Raw genomic sequence first — 16,323 nt, 5'->3', positions numbered from 1 at the left:
CCGCGAGTGCAAAAATAAATGTAAACTAATGTACAGACTGAGCAGGGAATAATGTGGCTCCGCCTAATAAAGAGATGAGTGGCTTTGTGTATACATGCAGCACTCAGGAGCGTTGTTGAGTGTTTTCATGAAACCATCTGCCTCTGTGCAGGCATTATTTTATGTGAAGACTTAACCCCCAGCTCTGTTACTATTTATTGAGGATCCTCCATATGCTGTTTCACCAATCCACTGGATTTCCTACAAATCCCGCCGGCCTGGCCAGTGCTGCTGATTTGTGGGTGGCTAGTGGGCAATTGACACATTGATAAATCCCCTTTAGACGCGGCGCTATTCATTTGAATCAATAGAGCTTTATCGGCTGACGGCAGTCACAGCCGTCAAGGCTGCAGTCGTGTCAGTTCACCGCAGGTCCCTGGAAGTCTGCCTGATTTGTAGCATTTGACACAAACACCGTCATGCCATGTGGTTCGTCAGGGAGTCCGCAGGCGTAAATGAAGGCAGGATGTCGTCTGTCAGTGAGCAGCGGCTGGAAGGATGGAAGAAGAACCCAGAGACGGATATGAAGACAGGCAGGCAGAAAAAAGCTCAATCAAATATTTTAAGGGAGCGCAGTCCCGACTTCCTCTTTCATAGTAAAGATGTGTCATTTGTAATCTTAGAATCTGGGAGCAGACGCAGTGAAGGCAGAGCTCCTGAGAGATCCTCACACACTCTTGGCAGGTTCAGCTTCAGCCAGAGGATTCGTGTGGCCCGTTCCCACTGGCAGAGCTTAAACGGTTCTCCGGCCTTCCTGGATCTGATCCAGGGTCTTCTCTGTCCAAATAGATCCGTGCCAAAACCAACTGATCTGGAGCTCAGCCAGCCGCGTCTCACAATGTAGGGACATAAAGACCAAAAACTGGAGCAACCTCCATGTCCAGATAGGAATTTCTAACTATCCAAAAACATTTTGCTTTCAAAAAATAGAGATGATATGGGGACATTTAGTTTCATCTCTTGGTAGTCAGATATTGTGTAACTAAGAAGATGAACAGGTTAAAGAAAAAAATATGGCTTTGTAAAAACCAGTAACATGAGAAAAAACCTGAAAACTGAGCGGGAAAATGAAAGTCAGAATTTAGATTTTTGGAAAGAAAACAGTGTTAGGCGTCAGAGGATAGGAGCTTATCCATCACTCCTCTGTAAAACAGAAGACTCCTGCAGGTAATTCAAGAGTCTTGAAGATGACTGGTGATAAATAACTAGAAATATCAAAATCACTAAATTTCCTGAAATGCGTGAAATCATTGAACAGTTTTTTCTAAAGGGGGACATCAATGGATTGAATTTGTATATTTGCTGCTTAAGAAAAACTTGGAAGACCCATACATTTATAAAAAAGAATCCAATCCAACCCACTTCATTTATATAGCACTCAAACAGGCAGTTTCCAAAGAGCTGTACAGTGACCAAAAACCCGGCAAAAGCTTGACAAAACTAAATAAAAACAAAGTACACCAGTAAAATGAATAAGAATGAAATAAAAATAAGAACACAGATAAAAACAAGCAGGTAAGAGCGAATAGAAGGTTAGGATAGGCAGGTGTTTGGTACTTTCCATATGCGCTAACTGGCACTTAACTGGCTATGAAGCAGCTCTTTAGCCTGGAGGTTCAAACATGAAGATCAAAATAACTGGACAGATGACAGAAACTACTGCAGTTTTAGGTTGCACCACAAAGACTCTACCAGTGAACTGCCGTTGATCCAAAACCATCATCTGTCAGTCAGAAAGTGGTGGTTTAATTCCAGGGCCTTGTCCATGTCTTACTGGTCTGAAGTGTCCAAGTGGCCAGTGGGTGTGTGCAGGTTAACAAGAAACCTCGACCACATAGGAATGTGCTGCATGCGCATGTACTTTCAGTGTTTGACATGGCAGGTTTGTCTACAAGTGAAATCCAAGAGGAGAACTTTCCTGTGAAGAAACTAGACTGTGAATTTGGCTCAGACGCCGGCGCACACATCCAGCCTGTGCTCAGACTCAGTTCCTGTCAGGATGGAGGTTTAAAGGACCCGAAAGCAGGATATGTGGCCGTTGACCTACTCTGGTTCTTGATTATTATTGCTAAATAAAAAGGAAAGCATGGACATAAACATCAGACTACAAAAACCTGAAAGAGTCATCATTTAAAGGCTAAAAGCTGAGTTGATTGGCATTAAAAACTACTACTTTGAACAGAAAAAAAGCATAGCTTTATTTAAGGAAACCAAGAACGTTCAACAGAAAACCACCAACCGTAAAACACCTATATTTGGGAAGTGTTTAAAATGAACTACATTGTTGCTAACCAAAAGTCAAACACGTAAATAGCAGTCTACATTTCTGTAGGGATGATAAACACGATTCAGACGTATCCTGTAAATGTGCCTACAGTGTCCGTGACCTCAGAGAACTTAGGAGCTACTTTACAAAGTTTATTCTTGTCTAGCACGCTGATATAACAGTCTTACATAAACCATAAAAAGAACAAAAATGATGTGTATAAGGTTTTATTGAAAGTCATTCCAAAAATATGGCTAATGTTCTGTACGTAAAACAGATGTTGGTAGGTGTAGTTGAGATGTGGAGTCCGACTCTTCCGTGGCCGTGCCTTCCTCCCCGCTGTCCTCGCATGCCCCCGCTGCTCCGTTATGAGATGAGGCCGGTTTGAATGTCTGTCTCCATCACTCCCTGCTTCTTTTGTCTCGGCGTGCCACACGGCTGGCTCCATGTGTCTCTCTGAAATAGATGTTTTCTCATGACACGGCACACGTGCTGGCTGTTCACACCTGCTGACCCTCACAGTGTGACTCAGTCAGGCAAACGCAAACAGACACACACGGCAGCTCGTGCAGCTCCCTCCCTCCGGACAGCTGCCATGTTTTAGCATTTGATTGATTTTTGAAAACATTTATTAGGGGGATCTCTCTGACTTAGCTTGCATTAGAGAAACTAGTTACAGACTGAAAGTATTCAGGATTAAAATCATGTGAAAGTGGAACATATTCACTGCTGTGCCAATTCTGACTTAATTACAGTGATTCTATTTCAATTCATTAAACCCTTAGTAATTTCTGTGCCCGACTAATGAGGCAAAATGACAGAAATGTGCTCTGTCAGGCTTTTTTAATGAAACTGTTGGCTTCTGACCTCAGTTTGAATGTGCGCAGCCTGCAGGTGTTGGTCAGCGTAACAGAAAAAACAATTGAAATGTATTCTTTTGCCATTTTTGACGTAATTAATAAAAATACCAATCAATTAATAATCCAAAATAACTAGCTAGCTTTTTTAAAATATTGCAAGTGTGAACACTAAGATCTAAAAAAGCTCTCAGTTTCTTCAGTTTTAGGATTTTATCATTCAGAATGTAAGAAAAAAATCAGATCTCTCTCAGAGAAATTTGCAGAATGTAAAACTTGAAACACTTCCTGTGTTTCTCATCCAGTTCAGATTTTTGAAAACTGGGATCTGCTGATTAGGATTTTAGGTGATTCCAAATTCCAACAGTGGCATTGCAGAAGACATTTGGACTTTGTTTTTTATGTCTGAAACTGGACGGAGTGAATGGTGCAAACCTCAAAGACACACATGCTCTCAGGATCACCTGTTGAATAGCTGCTTTCATGAGTGTTGGGTTTGGCGCCTCCTCAACACATCTCCCTCTTGGATGGGACTCTTCTGGAGGAAGACCCGCTGACCTCCTGGTGCCCTGGTCACCGCTCATTTGGCTTGATGCTGCTTGATGGTGACACTGCTAATTGCTAACATGTGGGGAGTGTTTGTGATCCTTTGGAGCTGGCGCAGAATGAAACGTGCTGATCTGTCACGAGGTGTCAGAGGAAATTAGCTTTAGCAGAGGGGGGAGGAGGGTGAGGGTGGTTCTGACGGGGACGAGGGCAAAAGGCTGGTAGAGGAGTCATCCCCCCTGCAGGATAAATATGCACGATTCCTCTCCCCCCAGCTTTAGTAATAACTGCTGCTAAAACTACAAATACATTTGTAGTAAAACTACAAACACTTGTTACTTTTTCTACTTTAGAGTCTGTACTTTAAAAAAACATCAATTTTTCATGTAATCACAGTGACAGGTGTTTTTTCTCAACCTATCATGCACCTGTAATTACTGTCACCACTGTTCATGATACTGTTACTATGGGCCTCTAGTTTGGTTTGCACCATGAAACAGTTTACTAATACTACAGTCTCTGATCCTGTGAACAACACAGAAATCCACAAGCACGTCTGTGTTCTGCTAGCAAAAATTCTCCCATATTCTTCCTCATAGATGTAAACATTTAGGCGTTGTGTTGCAGCTGCTGTTCAGATAGACGTGCTCTGTGTAAGTGAGGGAATGAGCATGCTGTCGGGCCTCTGCTGGTATGTCAGGCTTGTTGGAGCCTCAGGCTGGGCTCACCAAGGCTCAGGCACTGCGGAGCACTGGCTGCATAGGTCAGCATTAAACTTTCTTCTTTAAGACACCACTGTGACCCTAAAAATGCAGACTGCTTTGTTATTCAATTCATATTTTTATGTTTAAAAAAAAAAATCTTCTTTGTTCTCTTATACAATGTCTATATTCTGTCCTTTAACACAACCAGTAATCATTTTTGAGATGTTCTGCTGCATGCAGCCTGCATGGTCATGCTCTCTTTGTCTCTGTGTCTGTTGATCTAAATCCATATCCAGAAAGTATAAGTAAGGCCGACGAGACGGCATGGAAGCCTGAAACCATCCGACGCAAAGTGAAGGACGGTTGCTTTCGTTGAGTCTGTCAATTTCTCATTATGGACACTCGTCGGCCATTATGCCGCTTATACCATGGTCCCTTAAAAACTACAGAAAGAAATATTCAATCAGTGGTAGTACTTTGTTCTTGTTCATTTTAAGGTTTAAATCGCTTTTTCACAAAAAGCATACTAATTGATACATGGTGCAACGCATTGTCATGGTAACAGCTACAGAGCCCACACCGACCTCGACCACAGCGGCAAAGAAAAGTGATATCTATGCTGATTGTCATGATGGGTTGAATAAAGCATCAGTTCAGAGAGAAAGTTCATCTCTTACCCCTTGTTTTTGTCCTGATGATGAAGCTAAAGTTTGTTTTAAAGAAGCCGGCGCAGTGACACAGAACATTTAAGCTATGTGACTGGAACTTCTTTTTAGTTTTTAGTTTTGCCAATCAGAATCGAGTATTCACCCGGACCATGGCATAACCACGGTTACTTTAGTAGAAGAACACATAAAGGTTTCCTATAAACCAAAACAGACCATGCTGGTACAGCACAAAGTTCCTCACTTTTGGTGACTCACCCTTGAGCAAGGCACCATGTTAAACCCAATCTGTTCTGGTCAGTGTTTGTGTTTGGAGTGTGGGTGTGTTCTGAGGGGGGGTTAGGGGAGACGACAACTGTGCTTTCATGATGACCTGAGATCCTTCTCCTCTCACAGGAAAGTGACAGTTTGTGGTGGGACGCTTTTGCCACAGAATTCTTTGAGGAGGACGCCACCCTCACACTCTCCTTCTGCCTTGAAGATGGACCAAAGAGATACAGTAAGACACAAACACAAGTCTCGTTAGGATTTTGCTTAAAAATTAGGAGCCTAAACACTCTGTGTGAGTCATGTATTTTATTTGTTCTTTTTAATTTTACTGTGTTTGAGATGGTTTTGAAATCTGCCATGTGATTGGTATTTTCTGACGCTTCGTTTACCACCAGAACATGCCCACAAGTCAACTGATCTCTTTATATCACTGAAAGTCACTAAACCTGTTGAATTCTAAATCTTTAAATCTTTAATCCTGGTCGCCACTTCTTCTGCATTGCTGTCAGTAGCAAATACTGATGTACACGCCAGCAGTGCCCTTTAACTGTTGTAACAGGGAAAATAAGGAACATATGAGCCTATTTGTTTAAATAAAAGTCACACATAAGGCAAATCTAGTTTTGAATCACACCCTTGGCCAATATTATGCAAAAAAACACAACCCATACTCCAAAAAATATAATAACTACAGACAGGTGTCCATCTGCCAGCGTTTTGGGGTGGGGTTGGAGCCGTCTGGTGTCCGGTGAGGGCAGTGATGGCTCCATTGGTTGGGGGATCTGGTTCAGCACCTGGGTGGGGTGCGGCGTGGTCTTTCTTGCTTGGCCGGGGGGGTGTGTGAATGGCGGGATTGAGTCTGGTTTGGCTTGGGGGTGGACTTTCTGGCCCTCTCCTGGGGGGCTGTATTTGGGAAGGGGGAGTCCACTAAAGGTATGGGACCGTGGAGGTTTGGCTGGTTGGGGTCTCGACTGAGGGAATCGGTGGGGGCCCTGACTGGTCAGGCTGCCTCTGTCCTGTCAGACCCTGACCAGAGCTGTTGGATTGCGGGGGTTGGGCTTGCCACTGGGCTATGTCTTGGCTGCTCTCTCTTTGTGTGGGGTGGGGGGTCTTGGTGCTCCTTGCAATGGGGCCCCTGGGCTGGGAGGCTTGGGCCAGATGCTGAGGGGGTTGTTTCACTGGGTGGGGCTCAGTCTGCTAGCTTCCCCCGACCTAATCTCCTTCCTCTTACGGCCACTTCTTTGGGCGATTGGGGGGTGGTGTTGGTGGTGGTGGGGTGGCAGCCTGCGAGGCGCCTCCGGGGGGGCACTTGCTTGGCAGTGGCCCCCCTCCCATAGTTACCGCATGGAATTGGGCCCCTCTTCTCTCGGTTTTAATTGCACCTTCAGCAAGCAGGAGATGTCCTCTTAGCGCCTCACTAAATGTCTTAACTGCACCGTAGACATTTAGGGCCCCTTGGTGGGGAGGGTGATGGGACATCACTGTGAGTAATCAGGAGATGTCCGCTCAGTGCCCTACCCGCCGATTTTAATTGCACCCCTCATTTCATACACCCCTTACGCCTCAACAATATACACTCCAACACATACCATTACACAAGGAAGGAGGGACCTCTGATCATCTGTCCTCTGCCCCAGTGTTTTTCAACCTTTTTTGAGCCACGGCACACTTTAACCTTGACAAAAATCCAGCGGCACACCAGCATCCACAAAAAAAAAAAAGCAGAAATTCATGGTCTGTATTGATCGACAGCCCCCCCTCCGCAATCTCACGTGGATTTTTGTGATAATTGTGGCAGAAAAAGCAGGAAGTTGCGGCTATTTTTTTCTAAGAGATGAAATTAAAGTTAAATTAGAAAAATTTAGAAACTGTTTGTTTGTTGTGGTTTCAAGACGTTTCACAAGGACGACTCATTGTGCGCTGTCCCTTTGAGCCAATGCATCATGGGAGATGTAGTGTGAAAACTGCCGAAAAAGGGCAGAAAGACTCGCGTCTCTGAGCTTCATTGTGTTGTTCACTTGTTCCACGGTCTGACACCGGACTCTGTGGAAAGCTACACCGCTAAAGACGAGCTTTAGCTAGTATTTCTGTTGGAACTGAGAGACTTTATCAGCAGAATTAAGAACAAGGAAATGAAGACTTTAAGCACTTCTGATTGGTCAGACTGATGACATGTGATTAAGCCTTCAAGAATGATTGGCGGAGACAGTTAAAGGGGCGGGACTTTTCCTTACACAGTTATAGCTGCAGCTAAATCGCGGAACCGTCATTTTTATCAAAATGTCTTCCATAGAATTAAATAAACACAAAGAAAAAGTAATTTTAAGATCTTTTATATTCCTAACTTCTCAGTGTTTTATCAGGGCCTGTTTGGATGAACACAGAGCTGAAATCCTGGAGATGGAAAATGTTTTTAGATCAGTTAATGAGGGCAATTTCCCACGGCGCACCTGACCATCTCCCACGGCACACTAGTGTGCCGCGGCACACTGGTTGAAAAACACTGCTCTACCCCATCCCTGGTGGGGGGGAACAACAGAGGCAGTGTCCCTTAGGTGCTGAGTTCCTGGGTCGGGTGGACCTGTCTACAACATCCCTCCCTTTTTCCTCTTCTTCTTTCCCCTTCCGGTCCAACAAAAAAAATGATACAAATGTTATGAATCTCAATAAAGTTTAGCCTAAATTACAAAAGGAGGTTTATACAACTACACACCTAGTGTGTTAGAATATCCACAACCCCATGTTATAACAGTAAAATATGTCCACACAAGAAGCCTCCAGCTCCTATCTGTGTGCTCAGCTGTTGGACAGAACAAGTAAAAAATAAGTAAAACCAGGGGTAATGCTTAATAAAGAGGCTGCTGTATTTATGACTCTGAAAATCAACCTTAAAATACATTTTAACACAAAACTTTCACAGTTAGTTTGAGACCTCAGTCTACATCTCTCAGTTGCATCTGTTTTCCAGAATGACAAATGATTTGTCTTCAATAAAGAGATGATATTTGGTTTTCTGTTATTGTCAGTCACAGAATTTATTTCCCCAATTTCCTCAAAATATTTTACATTAAAAGTTGTTAGTTTGCTTAGTGAGGATTTATTTGTGTTACTGTTTCTGCGCTCTGAAGAAACTGACATCTCACCTTCTTCCCACTAGAGGTTTTTCTGCATGAGGTAGCAAAGCATTGATGCAATGTCACATGCAACAACTGGTAACCTCCACCGAAGGTTTCCTCACAAATCTTTGTTAGTGAGGCCTCCACTCTTTAGAATGAGTGTGAACAGTAGCCAAAAAAAGGTTCACCCAAAGATTATATTAATATGACGTGATGGTACTGCACAATCTTGCCTTGCCAAAAATGACAGATCCCTGATTATTGCCAAAAAGCATGTTGTTGTTTCTAACATATGTGTGAGGGCAAAGCTCAGATTCCGATTCCACATTCTAGTCTGATCCGTGGTCAACAGTTGAAATGACTGTGCTTCAGGTTAAGGATTTAGTCTGTAGAGATTCCAAGTTTCATGTGCAGAGAACAGGGTAGTTAGTGTAAAACATTATTCAGATCAGCTAAAAACGAATCTATGATCCCACAGTAATGTTAGCTCACAGCGGGAGCAAACAAAGGAATCCTCCAACCTTCAGAAAAGAAGCTGAACCTGTTTAATCAAAGCACCAAATGATATGGAAACCGTGTAGATTTCCATGTCAACTGTTCAAACAGAGTTAGTCCTGGCAGAAACTTGAATGCTTAACATCCGTTCTCTCCTGCAGTCTTTGCACATTTGTCACCAAACAACAGTTCATCCTTACCGTTTCCTCACTGAAGATGTGGAAATCCCAGAGGGTGAAGTCTGAATGTGTTTATCTGCTTTTAGTAATCATATCAGAATTAGGAAGGGTTTTTTTCACATGAGAAAAGCAGATTTGCCTTTAATGTCTCAGTCATACGTGAGTATTGCTTTTTGTTTCCTCTTTGTGTCTTCTTGACAGAGAAGTGAACACCTTTGTGACTAAACATGACAGCTTAACGCACCACCTTTGTTTAGTGGATGCGGCATGTGTCTGCATATTGTTTAAAAAACAATGAAAATCCTGATGGAGGAAAGTTGCCGGGCTTTAAACTGCACTTTGTGTTTTAATCCAGCTGCCAGTCGCCTCCACTCTCACTGTAATGGGAAGGCTGCTGAAAAAAGCCAGACCTGCTGCTGTTCTCTGTAAAACCTAGAGCCAGTCTTTGAATGTTGGCCCATTCAATGCTTCCAGTTTTCAGCGGGTTGTGCTCACTTTAACCTCACGAAGCCTTAAGTCTTCAGCTTTGCCGTTCAGCAGCTGAGGGGAGGTCGCTCCTCTGGTTTGATATTGTCCTCTCTATCTCATCTGCGTACGTTTGTGTTCTGATATCTGACACATATTGAATATCACTGAGGCTGTGATAAGGCTGAGAGCAGATGTGTGTGCGCTGCTCTGTCCATGTGTCGGATGCAGCTCAGCTGTGGAGGAGGAAGGAGAGCAGTTAGCCTGGCTCCATGTTACTTTTTTAAAGGTGAAGATAAAACCCCCCAGGAGATGGTTAACTGCATGGCAGTGATGAGTCACCATGCCGTCTGATTCACACGCATGCATTAATGCACTTTCCTTGAAAAATCCACCACCCCCACAGTCATCCGCAACAATAGTGTCTCTGAAAGAAGTTTTTATGCAAAAGTTTTGCACTGAACTCTACGAATAGGGCCACAAAATGACTCATAAAAACAGATTGGAGTTTTACTTTCTGTTCGTTTTATTCCTGGTCTGAGTGGGGAGGAGGGCAGTTGAAGTTTTTAGGCTGATGCAGGTTATTGTCAAAGAAAGTGATGAATGAGATCCAAGCAGATCCATGAATATTTGGTCTTTAGTCAATTAGAGAATTTTCAATTTTAGCAAACAATCTGCTGCTCTATTTTTTCTGAACTTGTGGTTTGTTGATGAAAGAACCAACCAACAATGGGGGGGGGGGGGGGGGGGTTGGTTTGTTCATTCATTCATTCATTCATTCACTCATTCACTCATTCATTCATTCACTCATTCTTAGGATAAATCTTTATTTATTTCTTTTTTTAACTTGTTCTCTCCAACAGCTGAGCAGACAGATCAGAGCTGAAGGCCTCTTGTGTTGGACATATTTTAGGGGTTATGAATCTTTATTTATATATATTTGAATTAACCCCTTTTGTAATTTAGGCTAAACTTTATTCATCTTACTCATATCTGTTAGCGTTTTTGTTTTATTTATGTTTTTTGTTGGACAGGACAGAAAAGAAAGGCAGGGAAAAAGGGGGATGTTAGAGGTGGGAGGGTGATTAGGGGGGGGGGGGGGGGTTGCTGGGGTCCAGATATTGTTGTACATGTTTAAGAATAAGGAAATTACATACCACAAAAAAACACCAAAGACCTGGGTTAGGTATACAGAAATGACATGAAAAAGAAAAAAACAAGTTATACATTGAAATGTTAAAATAAAAAACAGATTCTTGTGAGAAATGTTTGTCAAAACATGACTTGATTTCCTGGTTTTGGATATTGGAGTACAACTCCTTTAAAGCTCTTTAGATATTCAAACCAAGCGCTGTGTTTCTGTATTCTTTTGTTTTCTATACACTGAGGTCTTTCAAATCATTTCTGTCCTGTCTAATCATTCTGAATGCATAAAATGTCATCTTTGCCTCCTATCCCTGTTTTTTCCTTTATTTTCATGCATTATTTACGGCTCTGAGTTGTGATCTCCGTTCTCTGCAGTTGTCTTTATTGTTAGTCACTGCTTAAGAGAGCTGGCTTCCTGCCTAACAGCAGAAATGTAACGTGACCCCCACTGACCCCGCACTGAAATAATCCTACAGCTTCCAGCTCTGCGTAAAGTGCTTAAACGTGTAGTTATTGTCACGCAGGTCAGTAAAACTCTGACCGGGAGAGATCTGAGGGGGTCGGAGGAGTAGCCATGCAAAAACAGTTCCAGCAAAACAGAGCTTGTAATGTTTCTCAGCTGAGCAGCAGGATGAATTCAAATGGAGCCAGACTCCACAATATTCCCCACATGGCATTTAGACAGAGGAGATCCAAATCTAGCAAGTCCAAAGATCAAACACATAAAGGAAATGAAACGCACAATTCTGCACATTTGAGTTTCATTAGACAACCTGGGCTTGTTATTGCAATTGTGTTCTTTCCTTAAAATGTTTTTCACACTAAAACACTCCTAATACATGTCTAATTCCTCAGAGACAGTTCACAGGATTAAGCGGCACAAATATAGGAACTCAAATCCTTGTTGAAATTAAATCATATTTGCTTGAGTGGCTTATAGGATAATTACAATCAAACAATCATTTCTCTCCTGTCTGAGGTGCTCTAATTTCATAACATTCAGCAATGGAAACATTAGAAAAGCTAATTTACCTAATCTGTTGACTGCAAGGACCTGTATTTAGGCGTTTGGAACTGGTTCCAGCTGCTGCTGAGGGAACAGCGCATACTAGAAAAATCCAGGTTTTAGCTGTAGACTGGTTCTGAAGCTCTAAGGAGACGTTTCTGAGACATGGTTGATGTGAGTTGTATGATCTTCATTTATTCAGCCTTAATGAACTTTAACATGTGTTGGTAATAAGTTAAACAATTCACTTATTTATTTGAACTAGAATTCTGGTACATTTCCTGGATTTAAGGGTTCTCAATTAAACTAAATGTAGCTCAAGCAATAGTATTTTAGAACAATGCACACCACATTTGGAGCTTGTGCTGTTTTGTGGCAGCGTCTGACACCTGACAAGGTTAGAAATGATTCACACTGGATCAGTCCAGTACAAAGAATGTTTTTTCCACTGTGCCAGGATTCAAAAGTTGTATCTAATTATGTCCTCATTTGCCATGGCCTCAGCATTTGTCCCTGTGCGTTGTCTGGCCTTACAATCTGTGAGGCATCTGATAACAGCGGCTCTCTGTGATGCAATCAAAGAGCAAGGCTTCATTTAGAGCTTCATTTAGAAGAAGTTCAAACCAGTGAAGAAAGCTGCACGTGTCGTGGGCTCACTGCGGATGGAGCTTCAGGGCTATCTGTGAAAATAATTCATCAGTTATTCTTGCAAAATAATTGCAGTGAAGAAATGACCACAACAGAATGAGGAGAGAGGAAACACAAGCAGCAGATCTCCGCTGCAGTGAACTGAACACTCCAAAAACGGTAGAAGGTTTTCATCAGTAACTATGAAAAGATAGGATTGTGATACTTTAGTAGATCTGTTTCAGAGAAACCTACATCACTTCAAATATAATGACTTCTGATCTGAAAGGCAGTGTGAAAAGTTCAAATCAAGGCATAAGCATATTAAAAATATTTGTTCCAGATTATCGGGGGAAAGAACTCCAAAAACTCATAATGTAACATTAGAGGCCAACAATTCAGGTGTATTGCTTTGCTCCTCAAGTCTTTTCAGATGACTTTTGAAATGCTTGTGAATCTTTGAGATTCCTGAAATCAGAGGAAGCCCCCCCCTCATTATCCACACCTGTGTGAACGCCTGTGCTCTGTGTTTTCCAGGAGAAATGAATGTATAGCACAGTGCAAGTTCACCACACACACACACAATTTAGATTCTGATTGGGAGATCCCTATATTCAGGGTTTAACGATTAATAGAATAATTGATTTCTGTCACAAAGATTCAACCAGATTGATCTGATCTCAAATTGAATCAACCTGAACCTTAAAAAAATCCTTTTTAAATGAGATAAATCGATAATTGAATCAAGATTAGAAAATACCGTTTGAATTGAGACATGAAAAGTCAATTTTACTATAACATAAAAATGACACAAAAAAACACATGTGATGTCATCAAAAACTGATCATCCATCATTCCAGTCCAATGTGTGGACAGACTTTGAATAAAGTCATGTGACCATCCAGTGTCTAGAATGTTCTAAGAATGTTCCCTTTGGATTCTTTGGATGTGGAAAAACAACAGTGGTGAACTTTAGGAAACTAACATGTGAATGGATTTGACATTCATTCTAGTTTACTTGTTTGTTTGGACACAGATTTCATTTCCACTTGATGATCTGGAAGAAATCCAAGAATCTGGAAAACTTCACTGTTCAGTAGCAGGAATTTCTGTCTGAGTCTGACTGCTGGAAGTTTGGATCAAGATGATCTGGATCCATTTTAGGTCAGAGAATTGGATCCAATCAGATTGTTAAAAAGGAATCAATATTGACTGAATCGTATTGGCAATCACAGGTCGGATGTGAATCAAATCGTTGTAAACATGAAATGGTACAACTTTCATGGTTCCAGTTTGAGCATCAGGGTATTTGATCTGCGTCAGACCTGGAATGAACCACTGATCTGCTGTCTGGGTGGCAGCCCGGTCATCACCTTTACTACCTGGAACAGCTGGAGGTCTTTTGTTTTTTAAGAGGATTAATGTTGTAAATAAACCATCTGCCATTTGTGTAGCATTAATCCTGTAATGACGTTAATGGAAGACGTATATCCAGACCTCTCATTTTCTCTGCACATCCTGTGCTTGGACTCTACACAGCGTTAGAATGATGTTGTGTTGACAACTTTGGGTGTTCATGTGTCTCTGCAACAGTACCAGGACAATGTGTGAACCCCTCACAGTGCGTCCAGAAAACAGCCAAACTGCTAAACTTAGCTAGAGCAGTAAGGTAAAAAGAGTAACTGCTGGAGCTGAGTGCCACCTGTTAAAGCTGATGAAGGTGGATTATGTTATGAGCACACAAACGGTCGCTCTGTTAATCTGGTCATGCATGCACCCATGCAGCCTGTCTGCTTTGTGAGGGCTTTGTCAGCTGGGGCCTGTTTGGATCTGAGTGTTTGTGAGGAAGTGCTGGTTGGAGAGTTAGATGGATCTCAGTGCTCCTGCGGTAGTGACTGTTTTGAAAAAGGGAGAGGCGATGGGGGGGCGGTGGTCAAATCTGCCTCAGAGAGATGGAGAGGATTGAAGGTGTGGAGCCGTGATTGGCAGGTGGGATGATGCAGACCTGGCTCAGCTGCACTGCTGAGATGTCGACTCGTCCTGACTGACAGTTGAGTCCAGCCTGGGAACTTCAGCGCTGGATCAAGCTCAAAGAACGGCGAGAAGGAGCAGAAGAGGAGAGAAAGACTACATTTCAACAGAAATCTAAAGTCTGAACAGTTTGCTGTGTGCTCAGCTCTTCAGCAGTTCAACACTGCCATCTATTGAAAACATGGCTTATAGTTTCTTTAATTATGTTTCTGCCAGCTGTCTTTGTGCCTCTTTGTCTCTTGCTTTATTTGCTCCAGATTAGTGATAAAGGGAGGACTAAAAGTAAGAGCAATGAGAAACACTGAGCCTGAAATGATCTATGATTCACAGAAAAGGCAGTGAACTGTCTCTAATTTATGTAGGAAAGCAGGACAGTGTTCAGTTTCTGATTCCTGGAAATCATGGATTTGCGCTTTATTTTAATAATGCATTGTTTTCCTTTTCTTTCCTATTTAGGTCAATAAAATTAAATCAAAATTAAAAAGTAGGAATTTCTATTTTTCTGATGAGGTAAACAAAAACGTAAATCACCAAGAAATAATTTTTTTCCCCACTTCATCACGTTTATTGAGTAAAAAGCAGGATCAGGTATGATTCTTTTCTGTCTTATTATGGACGTCGTTTTACTAGGAGATGATAAACAGTTTAGATTTGGAGTTGGTGACAGCATGGTTTTAATGAAACTGCTGCTAAGTGTTTTGTCTTTTTTCTCCATTGTATTGCAGTTCTGCCAGCTCTGCGACTACATGAGCTGAGCTTTGTGTTGTGCTGTGGAAAAACAAACTTGAGCGTCTGCTGTCTAACCGTGCAGAACATTTCTTTCTTTCTTGAAACTGCTTTGTGTTCAAACCTGCAGGATCCCCGAGCGTCTCCTTCCTCTACTTTACTTTCTGCTGAAAACTGTCTGACTTTACTGCCAAAAAATGAGATGCTGCTGAGATTTTTGGAAAAAGTTAACTAAAGTGTTTTTCCTCTAGTTTTTAACATCATATTCAGGAAATGCAGAATGAACTTTATTTTTTGAATGGAGCACATGAATTGACCATGTTTTCTGTATATTTTCCCTTATGCTGTTTCCCATAGCAACAGATCCAGAGATGTAGGATGGTAATAACATGATGTCTGAGCAGTAGCAGAGCAGGTTTGTATTAGTTTTAAAGGAAACAGACGTAGCCCCAAAAACATTTACACTTAGTTTAACGAGTGTTCAAGCCATAGAATAAGTCATTTATGTTTTTTCTCTTTTTTATCATCATGTAAATTCACATGAATACCAACTCAAACAAAGCAACATTAACCAAGAAAGAAAAGAGATTGATAACATTATTGGTTTGTTTTACCAGCAAACAGTTTCAGTATCGTTTCTTTGGCTGCAATAAAAAGATCTAGAAGACAAACCGTCACACATCACATCACATGTTTTTCATTTGCTAGGATCTGCATGGGACATGGGGTCTGTCCTATTGCACCGTTTGCTGATAGTTGTTCAGTTTTTGCATATGTTGAGTGACTGGTAGGCAGAAAGTCATTTAATTAGACCAAACTTTTTTCTGATGAGTTCAAGTGCTGTTGAATTCTAATTTATATTATTATGCTGATGTTTTGTCTGCAAATTTATATTGAAAAGACGAGAAATGTACATAGTTATTCTCTGGCAGCTGACAGGTCCTGATTCATCTATTAGAAGGTCATACATTTGATCATATGTTTGACAGAATTTAAACTTTACAAAGCAGCATTTCCACCATTCAAAACTTTTTTTTTACTCAGACAATCCACCTTTTTTTTAATTTTTCACCAGAATCAGAATCCATCTGTTGTATTAATCTGTTTTATCCCTTCCGCGGTCACGGGGCTGCTGGAGCCTAGTTTTGGTACCTACTCTTGGGCAAAGGCAGAAAACACCCTGGA

The 16,323-nt window shown here is 41.7% G+C and overlaps 1 protein-coding gene across 4 annotated transcripts in view; it reads left to right on the top strand.

The window, feature by feature from the left end:
* ldb2 (LIM domain binding 2) overlaps window positions 1-16,323 on the top strand; it is a 97,999-nt gene that overhangs the window by 21,631 nt on the left and 60,045 nt on the right. For all 4 annotated transcript variants that reach the window (XM_023959478.1, XM_023959479.1, XM_023959476.1 and 1 more), the window contains exon 2: window positions 5,474-5,576. In XM_023959478.1, coding sequence (XP_023815246.1) covers window positions 5,474-5,576 — 103 coding nt within the window. The remainder of the gene's footprint in view (window positions 1-5,473; window positions 5,577-16,323) is intronic.

This window comes from Oryzias latipes, chromosome 10 (assembly GCF_002234675.1).
Source record: "Oryzias latipes chromosome 10, ASM223467v1".
Lineage (NCBI taxonomy): Eukaryota > Metazoa > Chordata > Actinopteri > Beloniformes > Adrianichthyidae > Oryzias > Oryzias latipes.
This window is presented reverse-complemented; position numbering and strand designations above follow the sequence as displayed.